At 35.4% G+C, this 16120-nt stretch overlaps 1 protein-coding gene and 1 non-coding gene across 2 annotated transcripts; both read left to right on the forward strand.

Annotated features, from left to right (window-relative positions):
- The first annotated feature begins 551 nt into the window (after positions 1-551).
- Positions 552-1141, forward strand: LOC129940242 (dolichol-phosphate mannosyltransferase subunit 3). The gene is made up of 2 exons (XM_056048505.1): positions 552-882; positions 950-1141. Exons 1-2 carry the CDS (start codon positions 733-735, stop codon positions 1082-1084), a joined length of 285 nt encoding a protein of 94 aa, XP_055904480.1. The 5' UTR covers positions 552-732; the 3' UTR covers positions 1085-1141.
- A 90-nt stretch (positions 1142-1231) lies between these two features.
- Trnak-cuu (transfer RNA lysine (anticodon CUU)) lies at positions 1232-1304 on the forward strand. Its single transcript has one exon. It is a non-coding gene; the product is annotated as a tRNA-Lys (tRNA).
- The last annotated feature ends 14816 nt before the right edge of the window (positions 1305-16120 follow it).

Here is a 16120-nt window from a genome sequence, read left to right on the forward strand (position 1 = left end):
GAAGAGTGATTCCTCTATAGTTGTATCAATATCATCATCATCAAATCAAAAACTAATTTTCCATTTTCGGAACATTTCTCTTGCATTATGACGCTCCCTAGTCCTAAGCAAACTGTAATCTCTACATTCATTATAAGTGAGTTATGGTTATATTTCCAAATCATAGAACTTTTAAGAGACCCTAAAAGTTGCAATTTCCAAACTGTCTGATTGCATTCCTTTTTTCGAAGTAAGTTTTGCTTGTAATAACAAGATACATAATTAAACATTCAGAACAATTTTGTACATAATCCACTTATAATTTAAAACGAAAAGAAAAAAGCTGATAAATTAATAATGTGGTGTATTTTTCAAATGGGCCATGCCTTCAGGTCTTTAGCTGGAAGTTGGTTCTTTTTCAAATCAAATTCTTTTAAACTGCTCAAACATTTCTATTTCAAAAGTAACGTTCGTTTACAAAAACATTATCTACTTTGAGATAAAGATGTCGCTCAACAAAAAAGTACTAGATTACACATACTTCATTATCAGCTGCTGTCACTTTGGTTGAAATGTCAATCTATTTGTCATCATAGACGACACGTACTTTTTGCATTTGCATTTGTTTGGAAGTGTTTTTATTTTTCTTATAGTTTTCTTTAATTAACAACTAATTAACTATAATCTAGAATCAAAGATTTAAATCATAGTTTAATACATTCCATTTTCAAAAAGACAACAAAAGCAAACAGTATGACTAATTTAGTACGTTGGCTAATGTATGCCGGTATATTTGCTGTGCCGTATTTATGCATTGTTACGGGACAAATCCAAACAGAAACAACTGAGAAATATTTATTCCACATACAAATTCTTCCAATTATTTTAGTGATATTATTTGGGGTGAGTTTGATTTAATATAAAGTTTACTTTTTAAGGCCTATGTATGAATGTTTCGAAATCTTTACAGGTATATGCAGCAACTACTGTCATTTATAGGACATTAACATTCAACGATTGTCCTGAGGCTTCCAAGGAACTACATGAAGAAATCGAAGAAGCTCGCAGAGATTTAATAGCAAAAGGATTTAAATTCCGAGACTAATGCATTGTTTGATGTTGTAACTAAGGTTTAATAAATAAAAATATAAGTGAAAATCAATGTTTAACGAAGTTATTGTTAGTTTATTCTTGTATTGTCTCAATATTTCAAGTTGTTTTTGGTAAACTTATGCCATAAGATACAATAACTGCCCGGCTAGCTCAGTCGGTAGAGCATGAGACTCTTAATCTCAGGGTCGTGGGTTCGAGCCCCACGTTGGGCGAAATACTTTTTTTCTAAATTGACACTACATACTTTATTTTCAAAATCACACTACAATAGTTTTTAGATGTGAAGCAATAATGTTGAAGTAATTTTGGATTTTAAATTGTTCGTTAGGTAAAAAATTGGATTTTTTTTAAACAATTTATTAATTTAACCTAAGAGAAATATAACGATGAGACGATGGTCATTTTTCTGAATCAAAATTAATACAAATTTTGTTAATTTAATTTATTAAATTGATTTTTAGTAAACACAAATATACTAACAAGTTAAATATATTTTAAGCTGTCAATAACTGGAAAGAGTAAAATTGCGTTTGAACTTTTTAATACTTATTTCATCCTCTTAAAAAAAACCAAGGGTTTGATTAATCCTCTAAAATTTATGATAATATTTGTATTAATTAATGAAGAACAAGAATAATTCTTAAATAAAAGCATGTCTTTTATACCAATTTTAAGATAATTTGAAACAAAAACAGTTTAATAACTTTGGACGTATATAACGCAAATACTATAAATTTTTAAAGTGATTTGAAACACAAAATAGGATTCTTTGAACTAATCGTACAGTAACTGGATGAGCTAAAGGTATTAGGCCTTAAAACTGTTGCAAAACCTAGGGGACTAAAGTAGACTATCGTAGTTACTTACTTAAGGTGGCGCTACAGTCCGGGGCGGAAATGGGCCTTAACCAACAAGCGTCTCCAGCCAGTTCGGTCCCTAGCTATAGCTGTCTCCAGTTTCGCACGCCAAGTTGGTTGAGGTCCTCTCCCACCTGGGTGCACCTGAGTCGCGGTCTTCCTCTACTGCGCCGTCCCTCGGGATTGGATTCGAAGATCTTTCGGGCTGGAGCGTTGATGTCCATCCGCTCTACATGACCTAGCCATCTAAGCCGTTGGAATTTAATTCTGCTTCAGTGTCGCTGTACAGCCCGTACTATTCGTCGTTATATCTTCTCCTCCATTCTCCATCTATGCGTACGGGAACAAAAATCACCCGAAGAATTTTTCTCTCGAAGCATCCTAAGACACTCTCATCTTTCTTTGACAGGGTCCAGGCCTCAGCGCCATAGATGAGAACCGGGATGATGAGTGTCTTTTAGAAGGTGATTTTACATGCTCGAGAGAGGACTTTACTTCCCAATTGCCTTCTAAGTCCAAAGAAGCAGCGATTTGCAAGAGTTATTCTTCGTTTGATTTCAGCGCTGGTTAAGTACCTCAAAGTTATAGCTGTCCATGGTGACGTTTTGTCCAAGACGTCGTCGTTCAGTGTCCTTTTTTGATGACAGCATATACTTGGTCTTGCCCTCATTGACCACTAAACCCATCTTCTTCGCTTGCGTCGCAATGCTCAAAAACGCTCCACTGACATCACGCTTTGATCTTCCAATTATGTCAATATCATCTGCGTATCCGAGTAATTGGATGGACCTTCGGAAGATTGTGCCTCTAGTGTTGAGGTTGAGTTTTGCACAATTCTTTCCAGAACGATGTTGAAGAAGTCGCATGAAAGTGCATCGCCTTGTCTAAAACCTGTTTTGACATCAAATGCATCGGTAAGATCTTTTCCGACCTTGATAGAGCAGCGTGCATTCTCCATCGTCATTCTGCACAAACGGATAAGTTTGACAGGGATGCCAAAACTAGACATTGATCGGTAGAGCTCTTCCCTATAGATGCTGTCATACGCGGTTTTAATATCGATAAAGAGATGGTGAGTATCGATTTGAAGCTCCTGGGTTTTTTCCAAGATCTGCCGTAGTATGAATATTTGGTCGATAGTGGACTTTCCTGGTCTGAAGTCACACTGATAAGGACCAATCAGGTTGTTGACGAATGGCTTCAGACGTTCACATAATACGGCAGACAGGATCTTATACGCAATGTTAAGGAGACTGATGCCTCTGTAGTTGGCGCAGTTTAGAGGGTATCCTTTCTTATGTATCGGGCACACTATGCTGAGATTCCACTCATTGGACATGCTTTCTTCTGACCATATTTTGCAGATGAGTTGGTGCATGCTCTGTACCAAGTCTGACTATCGTAGTGGTCCATTTAATATTTCACAAAGCCGACTTGAAAAGAGTTAACTTTCATGAAAATACAACCAGCGGATTTTGTGCAGAATAGGTTAGGAAAGGTTAGGTTAAAGTAGCTGCCCATGACCACTCTACTTTATCCTTACATGTAATGGATTCCTTAGGCTCTTTCTCAAGGTCTTCCTGTACCAAATTTGCACCGCTTATAAAGCGTTGTGGTGGGACTCCTTTAATTTATCTGCTTGATGTTCTTGGTAGATCTTCCTGTGTTGGTTCTAATTCCTCTCTATTTTATTTCAGACGTTATTTGTATCTTCTTCTTCCGTAGTCACGTCTTGGATTTTTGGTAAAATTGGTACTATTAGTTCTAACTATTCGTCTTGGTACAATTACCCTTTTCCGTATGAACCTCCTCATTCTTTGATAAGAACTCAAAGAACTTTGCATCTCGGCTAATTGTAATTTTCTTGGTTCTTTTGTAAGCAAACCGATAAGCTTTTGAATGCTCGTCGAAACCAACAATCTTAGCCTTAGCTGTATCATCTAACTTTCTTCGAGTTACTTTAGGGATGTAGACAAAAGCCTTTGTTCCAAAAATACAAAGATGACTTATATTTGGTGTCTTTCCAGTCCATCTTTCAAAGGATGTTGGTGGAATTGGAATTGTGTTGGTCATTCACCAAAAGTGTCTTCGAATTGTTGAAGTTGAATCTAAACCTCAATTTGTTTAGGTTGCCAGTTAACTCAGTTACTGCTTCCTCTTGTTCTTATCTGTCTTGATTGAGCAAATCCTATTTCCGAAACTTACCGCAAATCTTTTGTCTGTTATTCTTTTCAAAGATACTAAACGGCCTTGAAGATCAGGGATATTGTAGACCATCTTCGATTCGAATTGTAGCTTCCTCGTTATTGCCGTTCAATACTTGAAGCATACAAATTATTTTTCCTTTCGGAATAATTTCCTCACCATTTGCCACTATCACTTTTCCATTATGACTTGAGTCCATGCTTGTGAAATTGTTATGGTTTTTGGTTATATGAACTGTTGCACCTGAATCAATAACCCAACCATTATACATCCCATCACTCAAACCAAAACAAAATTCATTGGACGAAGTTACGGTGTTGACTTTTCCTTATTTCTTCGAATTTTTCCACTGGATATATGAATTTGCGGCAATCTTTCTTTATTATAACCCTTATTACAAAAGAAATTAGTAGATTCGTTCGAATATTTATTAGATACCTTTAGTGCAGTATTATCATTTCCCTTATTTTGCCTTGAAAACTCTTCCAGTAACTTTGCTTCTACTAGATCCAAAGTCAATGCCGCTTGATCTCTGGTTTCAAGAGCTGTTACAAGTGTATCGTATGACCTGGGCAGACTGCTTTAAACCATTGCAACAGTCCAACTTTCCGATAGCTGATCTTCATCCAATGTTGCTAATTTGTCGAAAAGTGTCGTCATTGTCTAAATATATTCCTTCATGCTTGAATCTTCCAATTTTAAGCTATATATTTTTCGCATCAGCTGTACCTTATTGCTTAGTGTCGATTTTTCATCATGATGTCTTAGCTTGTCCCACGCAACCTTTGCTCTGTCAGTCTTCCTGACATGGTGAAGTTGGTTGTTGGTCGTGGGTGGTTCAGGTTTTTGATTAAGGACCACTTCCCAAAGCCCATCCTTTCTCAACAAAAGCTCTAGCTTGTACTTTCAAATATGTTAGTTATTTTGACCCAATTTTGATATTGAAGTCCTTAGAGATTCGGCCATTTTGTTTTTTTCTGTTACGTTGTTCCGTCTAGAAATATAGGCTCATAACCTATTGGCTAATTAGATTTATAAAGTTCCTTTTTAAGTTCAACAACGTCTTCTAGGTAACGATATTTTATTCAGACAGAAAAACTAAAAGAAGATGTTCTGATTTTCAATAAACTGATCAAGTGATTATAATTTAATATTTTGTATAGAGTGATAGTAACAAAGTATTGATACTTAACGAATGTAATATTTAACAGGACTTTCACTTGTATCTCGGCAAAAGGTATTCCTCCTGGGAGTTAAGTTATTTACTTAAAATGCAGCATTGTGGAACATTTGTTGATGTTTCATACTAATGCACTCGAAGAAACAAGAAAGTAAAAAAATATATCATTCAGAATTTTCAGGAGATTCCTAGCGTTGAGAGCTTGTAAATCACGGCTTGTCTGTTTAACTTGTCGAACGCTGCTTTGAAGTCGACGAAGCAAGCTTATAGTTTTAAACTTCCCATAGGAAGTTATTGTGGTCGTATTGAAAATTTTGACATTTCCCTGTGTTTCAATGTTCTTATAATTTTTCATGGTAACTGGTTGGCCAGCCTCATGTTGGAAGAAAATACGGCCCAATTTAATTTATTAACTGCACCAAATAGTCACTCTTTGTGGGTTTATTGGTTTTCCGACAATCACTCTTGGATTATCATCCGCCCAAATTCTTTTAATGAACTGAGTTGAAAATGTGCCTCATAACTGAAGATGATTTTCTTCGAAAATTGTTGCCAGTTCTTGCTGCTATTCTGACCATTGACGACGGCGAAACTTTAAAAAAAAAAAGAGGCTGGGATGCGACTCACACTGATAAGTTCCCATCCCGTCTGTCGATTTGTCTTGCTTAAAAGTTTGTCTATATGTATTCGTATCAGGTTTTACCAAATTTGCGTACTATTTTATGTAGATTTTATTTTTTATAAAAAATATTGAAAACAATATTTTTTGTGAAATAAAATAAGTTTGAAGCCAATATTTTTAATTTTTGAAAAGCTATTTGAGCCGAAAGTAAATTTTTACCAAATTTTAGTATTGTTTTTTTTCGAGTTTTATTTTTTGTAAAAAAATTGTCAATTCGAATTTTTTAAAAATTTTACCAAATGTTGAAAACAATATTTCTTATAAGATAAAATTAGTCTGAAGCCAATATTTTAAATTTTTGAAGAGATATTTGAGTCGAAAATCATTTTTTACCAACTTTTGTTAATTTTTTGTAAAAAAAAACTGTCAATTCCATCTTTTCCAAACTTTAACTGAATGTTGAAAACAATATTTTTTGAAAGATAAAAGTAGTTTAAAGTCAATATCTCAAAGTTTTGAAAAGATATTTGAGTCGAAAATCAATTTTTATACATTTTTTTTTAGGTTTTTATTTTTTTGTTAAAAAAACTTTCAACTCGATTTTTCTCATCATTTTTCAAAATGTCGAAAACAATATTTCTTATAAGATTAAATAAGCTTGAAACCTAAATTTCAAGTTTTTAAAAAGATATTTGAATCGATATTCAATTTTTACCAACTTTGAGTAATTTTTTTTTTTTAGATTTTTATTTTTTATAAAAAAAAACTGTCAATTCGATTTTGCTCAAAATTTTATCAGATGTCAAAAACACTATTCTTCGTTGCACAAAATTGTTTTAGAGAGGAAATCATATTTCAGTCGTAAAATTTTGGAGGTGACACATTTTTTTTTCAGTTTTATTTATTTATAAAAAAACCGTTATATTGATTTTTTTTCAAAAAATATACCTGTTTGGTATCACGTTACAATATATTATATAAAATTTAATTCAAGTCTCTAACGTTTTTGGTTCGTACGATATTTAGGGTTAACCAAAATTTTCACCTTTTTTTCAAACTGCTATGGTAAAAAAACCACCCACGCAATTTTATTGAGAGCCCTTTCTGCATCTCTCTGCCTTATTATCTGTATAACAAAATTTATTTGAAGTTGATATCTCTTCTGGTTCTTGAGCTATGAAGGACGAAAAAACGTCGCGAACGTACGGACGTACGGACATACGGACGTACGAACGTACGTACACACGCACGCACAGACATCTTTCTAAAAATCTTTTATTTCGACTCTAGGGACCTTGAAACGTCGAGAAATGTCAAAATTTTCAATTTGACAAATCGGACCGCTTACAATAAATTCCTATGGGAAGTTAATAATTGAACCTAAAAATTACGAAGTACACGATATGCATTTTAATGTGAACGCCCATTTTTCATAATGAGCCTGAATAGCCTTAACGCTTTGCCCGATTGTGCATCCTTCCATGTTTTTATTTGAATTAATCTGAAATTGATAAATGTCAATTAAAATGCAGAAAAAAAATCGACGTTTAGGTGTGGTTCACATTCAACAAATCCCCTAAAAATTTAACCACCCTTTATTAAGGGTTAATTTGCAGACTATATGACCCTACAAAGAAAAACTGGCCAATTTTTAGATTAGTAGGTTAATAGAAAATCAATATTTAATTCATAAAATGTTACACTTACCCTTTAGTTTCTTACATTTGAACATTTTCAACCTTTTATAAATTAATCAAGATTGTTGTACATTTTTTGAATAGTTTGTTTTCTAATTATGAATAGTTATGATTTCTTTTAAGTCCACATAATCTACAAGTATTCCACTTGATCCTCTCTACTTATTTTGTTTTTATAACTACGAAGATTTTACCTATCTAAATAAAATATTAGGTTAATTATATTTTTTAGTTAAGATACCCAACATAATGAAACTCAAAGGCTTGAATTAACACGAAGGTACTTAATTTTATTAAGTTTACTCACTGAAGACTTTCGCGTATTTTGATTAAATTTGTTGAAATAATCAGAGGACGAGTAAAGGCAGTGAAATAGGTAAGGTATAAGGCAGGTAAGATACACCTCCAAGGAAAGGTAAAACTAACCAAAACATGTGTGTATTATTACTAAAGTAAATTCATACAAATTTCACGACAAGAGCGGATCCAGTTTTTTTTTATCAGGGGGGTCACACAATAAACCTAAAGATACATTTTTGGGCACCACTTACAAATATTTTTTAGTATACTGTAAAGTAGGATCACAAAGTTAAAATAACATAATGTATGTATATCTTAATCTTAAGCTTACATATTTCAAGGTCTAAAGTGACACTTTAAGTTTTTTGATTTTTTTAAAAACACAGTTGTGTAACAAGGTATGGGCTAACTATTTAAATTGGACGACTCGCTATGTATAAAAGCATTCCAAGATTACAACGTTTTCTAAATATGCTCAATTTTATAGCTTAAATACAATTGTTAAGACGGGTTTAGGATGCAGTCCCAGCTAAAATGTTGGAAATTGTGTCAAAAATTTACTTTTATCCAACAAAAAAACCACAATAAAACAGAATGAGGAATTTTCTTCCAATGTTTTGGTGAATTTCATAGTGACGCAATTTCCGACAGTCTTCGTTTATTGGAACTAATGCTAGAATACAAATTTTACTGTTTTGAGGGAACCTAAAAAAAACATACAAAATTGTAGAGAGACAAATGTTTGCTTCTTGAATTTAACGAAAAAGGTGCTTTAAGGTAGTAATCTCTTTAAAAATTAAAAACAAATAAACCCATGTTTCAGAATCTTTTCTTACTCCAAATCTCGAAGGAAGATTCATAGCTTTCATATTAAATTAATAACATTCGTTTTATGTTTTTTAATTAGTTCAACGAAAGTGAGACTTTTGGTCTTCTAGGGACATTAATGTTCTTAAAATTCATGATAAAGTCTCAACTTTAAGGTATCTAACGACAATGCACTTCAAAAAGAAAATTGAATTCAATATATCTTCAGTTTCTTAAGATCTTAAAAGTGCCTATATTTAATCATAGAAAATAGGTAATCATTTTTAAAGAAAGCACCCTTTAAGAAAGCATGACACTGTTTATGTGTGTCAAGAAAATAAGATAGTTTAAAGACGAGTTTCAGGAATTTGAAGGCAACTTCAGTTTATGTTAAGAGAATTAGAAATGATGTTTTCTCTGAATATAATATTAAATTGATAATTGCTATTCCAAGTTTCCTTTTAAGAATCTGAATATTTGCTTTTTCTCTCAGATCAGAAGATCTTGTTAAAATAATTTAAAGAATTACTAAAGTGTTTAAAAACTTCAAATTTTATTGCAAAGATTTTAATTTCTTATGTCAAGCAAACCCATAGACGAAATCTTTGCTTATGCAACTAATTTACATACGCTTAATGACTCATATGACCCCTTCATTGGTTAAAAACTGATGAATTTGTGAAGCGCGATTGGAATAGGGGTAGACTTCCGATTCAAACAGCTAGTTTCTACATTTCACTATCACTTGGAATTGAATTAAAATAGACTCAAAATATAAATTGTACTTCTACAAATCATTCTTATCGATACCGATTTAATTTGTTTCGAACTTAATACGAATTTACTTGTTTTACATTCCGACTTTTGCAATTTTCAAGTGATTTAAATTCGACATGATTAAGTTGGTGAGATTTGAAAGCGACATAGAAGGGAAATAAAACCTTGGTTTTCTTTAGAACGTACTTGATTCGTTAGAAGATGAAGCTTCCACTTTGTATTTTAGAATAAGGACAAAACATTTAAAACGATATTTCAACAAACCAAATGTCTTCCCTATGCTAAACACAACATTCTTTTAAAAACTTTCAAGACACATTCAACTTTACTTCGATACCTGAGTCTTTCCCAACCGATATTTGGAAACTGCTGATTGCAATTAACCACAAATCCTCAACAAATGTGGATCAACGCTGTGCAAATAAAACCACAATAATATTTTATATTTGTTAAGTTTATGTGTATTAAAAAGCACAGAACATAAAACAAATTGTTTATTTACTGTTGTGATGCTGCTTTAAATTAATTTAAATTGATTTCGAAAAGTTTCGAAGGTATGAAATCGATCGAATGATAGAAATCAGAAAACAATTTCACTTGATTTTCAATTATTTAGATTTCTATTTCATTTCACTCGATATATCTCAACGTAAAAAGCATTTAAATAGATAAAATATATATATAAATACAAATATAAATGGGAGATTTCAATTCAAGGGAGTTCTTAAGAAAGTTAAACAAAATACCCGTCATTGTTTCAAGATCACTTAATTTTAAAGAACCTATGTAATGACAAGAAGGATGAAAGCTGCTCACGAGCTCTCTGAGCAGAGGATGCGAGAGGAAACCCGAGTTCCAAGAATGAAAGAGACAGAGCATGAGAAGTTTGCGGTCGAAGATATTGAGAGGTTCAAAAGCAGGTATGAAGTTCGAAAGTTTAATGAGGTGGTGCAACGAAATTAACAAGGGCATAAATCTCGAATCGAAGGCTGCAAAGACGAAAATAGAAACATCATAGTAGAACCGCAGTCAATGCTGAGGATATGGAAAGACCACTTCTGCAGACTGCATAACTGCAACAACGAACCGAATTCCGCTGTGAGTCAGGTCGATCCATTCAACATAGACGAAGAGAGCCAACAATCCCGTCTTCCCGACTGAGACGAAATGAAGATTGCCATATAAGCTGACGTCTAACAAAGCCGATGGAGCAGATGGCTTGAATGCCGAGCTCTTCAAAGGACTTGGAGATAATTTGGTTACGAGCATGCACTAAATTTATTGTAAGATATGGCCGGAAGAAAGCATGTCCGATGAACGGAACCTTAGTATTGTTTATCCGATTCAGAAAAAAGGAGACCCTCTAAACTGTACCAACTATAGAGGAATCAGTTAATTTAACATCTTTTCCGTAATATGTAAGCATCTAAGGCCCATCGTTAACAACCTGATAAGTCCTAATCAGTCGATCAAATGTTTACATTACAGCAGATCCTTTAAAAAAATCCAAGAACATCAAATCTATACCACCATTTTTTCATCGATTTCAAGGCCAAATATGACATCATCTACAGGGACAAGCTGTATAGAGCCATATCTAGTTTTGGCATCCTTGCCAAACTCGTCCGTTTGTGCATGATGACCATGGAGAATTCGCGCTGCTCCACAAAAGCGGAAGAAAGCACCTTAGGTCGCTTTGAGAAGAAAGTTCTTCGCGTGATGGTCCATAGAAGGGGATTGGAGGAGAAGATGGTTAGGTTAGGTTATAGTGGCTGTCTAAGATGGAACGGACACACTTAGGCCAGTTTAATGGCCCATTGTGATACCACATGAATCTTGAGGCTTTCTCCTAAGCTCAATGGAACCAGTTAGAGTCTCTTACGAAACGTGAGAGGCTGATTATCCCGATATGATTTAGATCGTTTAGATCGTTACAGAAGAATTCTCCTAGGTAATTCTTGCGTTTTCGAGCTAGAGCAGGGCATGTGCAGAGAAGATGAAGAACCGTTTCTTCCTCTTCCTCGTCCATACAGCTTCTGCAAAAGTCATTTGAGAATACGCCTAGTCTCATGGCGTGCTTTCCTATTAGACAGTGTCCGGTTATGACACCTATTATCGAGCTTATATGCGATCTGCTTAGAGAGAGCAAGCACCTTGAACGTTTTAAATCCAGTGTTGGCCAGATGTTTTTTGTGGCTTGACACGTGGTGATGTTGGTCCACCTGGTGGCTGCCCTCCTCACAGCGTCTTGCATTAGTAGCAGTTTACAAGTAGCGATTGGTATGCCAGTACTTGCCAAACGTGGTAGGATGGGTTGTACTGTACCGTTCCTGGCGAGTTCATCTGCCTTACAGTTACCTGGAATGTCTCTATGGCCCGGCACCCAGCAAAGGTGAATATTAAACTGTTGCGCCATCTCCATTAGAGATGATCGACAGTTATGGACTGTTATAGAGTTTGTAGAGACTGAGTCCAGAGATTTGATAGACGGATATCAGATGTTGATATCACGTTTTCTTTGAGCCAAGACAAGACTTCCTTAATCGCCAAAAGTTCCGCCTGGAACACGCTAGAATGATTGGGAAGGCGGAATGAGAGACTTAATTTCAGTCGTTCAGAGTACACACCACCACCAACCCCTTCTTTGGTCTTTGAGCCATCTGTGTAAAAGTGGATTGACTCATCCTCTAAGAATGTCCTATCCTCCCAAAAAGATCTGGTAGGTATAGAAATCTGGAAATTCCTATCGAATTGTAGTTGGGGGATGGTGTAGTCTGTGTGCTTTGGAATTGATTCTAAGTACCTTAGAATTACGGAGTGGCCAATGTTGTTGTTAGTCCACTGCGACGAAGCATTGAGGCGGATAGCAGAGCTTGCAGCTATTTGTTTACTAAATATGTCAAGAGGTGTAAGGTAAAGCAAGGTGTCCAGTGCCGCAGATGGGGTCGTGCGAAGCGATCCGCTTATACATAGGCAGGCTGAACGTTGGACTTTATTTAACTTATCCCTGTTTATACCTTTCTCTAAAGCAGTCCACCATACTGCTACACCGTACGTTAAAATCGGTCTGATTACCGATGTGTATAGCCAATGCGTGATTCTGGGTTGTAAACCCCATTTATTACCAATAGCTTTTTTGCAAGAAAAGAGAGCTACAGTAGCTTTTTTGACTCTTTCCTGTACGTTGCGTTTCCAATTTAGTTTTTTGTCTAAGACAAGACCTAGGTATTTGGCCTCGTCTGAGAATTTTAATTGGATTCCTTTAATGTAAGGAGGGTTGACAAATGGAATTTTGTATCTCCTCGAAAATAAGACCAGATCGGTTTTGTGTGGGTTAACACCCAGTCCACACCGATCAGCCCAGAGTATTAGTCTGTCCAAGGCATTTTGTAAGAGTTCTTTTAGGATATTAAGATGCTTTCCTGAAACTGCTATAGCAACGTCGTCCGCATAGGCTATCACTCTGAAACCCTCCGCATCCAAACTAGTTAGGATTTCATTCACCACTAGGTTCCAGAGGAGTGGGGATAGAATACCACCTTGCGGTGTCCCTCTACTAACGAATCGTCTGCTAGAAGAGTTGCCCAGTTTTGAATTAATTATTCTGCTAGTAAGCATTAAATGAATTAACTCCCGAAGCGAACTCTCTACATTTAGAGATGTCAGTGCAGAAGTGATTGCAGATGTGTCCACGTTGTTAAAGGCACCTTCGATGTCAAGGAAAGCAACCATAGTGAACTCTTTATGATGGAGGGAATATTCGATGGTGCGTACTAAAGTGTGTAACGCTGTTTCCACCGATTTACCCTTACGGTAGGCATGTTGAGACGAAGACAGAAGTCTTGTATCGATACGTGCCCTTAAATGGATATCAATCAATCTTTCCAGGGTCTTAAGAAGGAATGATGATAGACTTATAGGTCGTAAATCTTTAGGATTAACTTGGGAGCATTTACCTGCTTTAGGTATAAAGACAACTTTAACTTCTCTCCATGCCGAAGGAACATGGACCAGGTAAAGACAGCTGGTAAAAATTGCCTCAAGGATTGGTGCAATTATATCAGAGGCTTTTTGTATAATTCTGCTGGTATTATTCCATCTGGTCCTGCAGCTTTAAATGGTTTGAAGCTGTTGAGAGCCCATTGTAACTTATCCTTTGTGATCAGACCTTCTGGATATGTTGTATTTGAACTTGAACGTGCAAAGCTGTTGCAAGTTTCGGTAAGAGAATTACCAGGAAAGTGGGTGTCCAATAGTAGGTTCAGTGATTCATTACTTGAATTAGTCCAGGAGCCGTCTGCATTTTTCAAGCAGCTTGGCATAGCTTGATTAGTTGAAAGAATTTTCCGTAACCTAGAGGCTTCAGAAGTTTCTTCTATCATGCCACAGAAGGATCGCCCAGAAGATCGCTTGGATTTCCTTAGTGCCTTCTTGTAGATTCTTAGGGATTCTTTGTAGGAGTCCCAATGAGAGGCTAGTCTTGCAGCTTTGGCTCGGTTGAAAAGTTTCCTGCATTCCTTCCTGAGCGAGTCAAGCTCTGAGGCCCACCATTGTGGTTTCCTCTTTCCTCTTATGTGTATAAGTGGACAAGAAATTTCTAGCGATCTGTTCATAGCTGAGGTAAGGTCATTGACTTTGTTGTCAAGTTCGTTAGCGTTAGAGGAAGGACTAGATAGTCCAGGTTCTAGTAAACTCTCCACATTTATATTGAACTGGATATATCTATGATCAGAGAACGAGTGTTCTTTGGATACTTTCCAGTCCAAGATCATATGGTGTATACTATATGAGACAAGAGTTATGTCTAAGACTTCTTGTCGAGTTTTAGTTATGAAGGTTGGTTCATTACCAACATTACTTACTAAGAGGTTAGTACCAAGAATATAATCAAAAAGATGGAACGACGAGTAAAAATCCAATGACTAAGATGGCTGGGTCACGTAGAGCGCATGGAAGCTAATGCTCCGTCACGGAAAATCTTCGAATCCACACATACAGGACAGCGCAGAATAGGAAGACCGCGAATCAGGCGGCACGCAGAAGTGGAAAGTGACCTCACCCAACTTGGAGCGCTAAACTTGATTAATCTAGCTAGAGTCCGATCTAGGTGGAGAAGTTTTTTATTTGAGTTTTAAGTTCAAACATGACTGTAGCGCCACCTCAAGTTTGTAAGTTAGGTAATGTCAATGTCTCTTAGAATTTTAAGTAAAATTCAAAGCACATAAAGTATAAATCATTGGGAAGGTTCAGACGACATAAGGGACTTGAAAGTAATGCAAGTTTCTAGCATCTGATTGGCCAGCTGTCAAAAAATTCCTTCCAATTAAGGCAACTTTTTTGGAAAGTTGACTGGAAAGTTAGTCAAGAAAAATTTCCCTAACTATCAGGTCAAATCAACTTATGTCAAAATGGCAATTGGTCATGTTATTTCATTCAACTGAAAGCTGAATTTTATTATTCTATGTTTTATTTATTTTCTGCACATCTTCATTCAATGCTTTTTGTAAAAAGCTTCCTTGTACATTTGGAAAAGAAGTAAATAATATTTCTTTACAATACAAAATACAAATCGCGATGGACTTATACCTTGCCTGAGGAGTGTTCTGTAGATAAAAATGATGTTGGTAGTTTTTGTACTATGAACTTGAAGTAGAGGTTTGTGAAGTAAAGTTCTGCATTTGAAATCTATGACACTTAAAAACTAACTAGTTAATTTAATCAAAATCTACGTTCAAAAAATGGAGTTGACTGCAAATGAAACCCCTTATATGTTGTCTGAACCTGCCCATTTTAATTAGCAAATCCTGAAATTCTTGCATTGTTTGGAAAGTAACTTTATCTCTTATTAATAACATGTAAGCTTGAAATAAAGTGAATGAAAAGGCTTAAAATTTAATGCAAAAGAATATGTGTACATTTATTCTCGAATGGTTGAAATTATTTTAGACAAATGACTCGATTCAAAAATCATTCTAATCTTTTGTCAAATGCTTAGTGATTGCAAAGTTTCAAGTTCCTGTCTAAAAGTAAATCTAATCTTTAAGTTAAAATTACTGACCAATAAAGATTGCATTGTCAAAAAATTTCATTCTTTGACAAGCCTAAATAGCATTAATATGGTTTACTACAGTATTTATTACAGCAAGCTTCTATGACCCATTCAATCACTTTATTTTCCAAGAATCCATAAAATCCATTTAAATGACTAATGTAACAATTAAAAAATGTTTTTATAGTAAAGTCGGCTTTTTTCATCAAACTTAAGTATACCTACAAAACCATAGACGCACTGCTACTTCTGCTATTCTCATTTCCAACAACTCCCTCCTAACGCTATTTAGTGTGCGTCTATCGTCATCGTCGTTGTCAAACACAGACCCTCATAGTCAACTTTTCCATCATCTTCATCATCCCAGGCACGCAACGCAAGGAACATCGAAATAAAACAACAGTAGGTGCCCCCTTTCCCACCTTTCCAATTCCCATCACCTTCCTGAGCCTAACTCCACATCCACTCCACACCCTCTCTCTCCATATAGAAGGTACACACCACGAACACCCCACCACCAACACCACGACTTGA

This window comes from Eupeodes corollae, chromosome 1, assembly GCF_945859685.1.
Source record: "Eupeodes corollae chromosome 1, idEupCoro1.1, whole genome shotgun sequence".
NCBI classification, from domain to species: Eukaryota; Metazoa; Arthropoda; class Insecta; order Diptera; family Syrphidae; genus Eupeodes; species Eupeodes corollae.

What these genes read in the sequence shown, in the direction of transcription:
- LOC129940242 (XM_056048505.1), top strand. Translation starts at nt 733, where the DNA reads ATGACTAATTTAGTACGTTGGCTAATGTATGCCGGTATATTTGCTGTG. An exon ending in TTTTAGTGATATTATTTGGG is followed by an intron (nt 883 to 949) that starts GTGAGTTTGATT and finishes AAATCTTTACAG; the next exon opens with GTATATGCAGCAACTACTGT.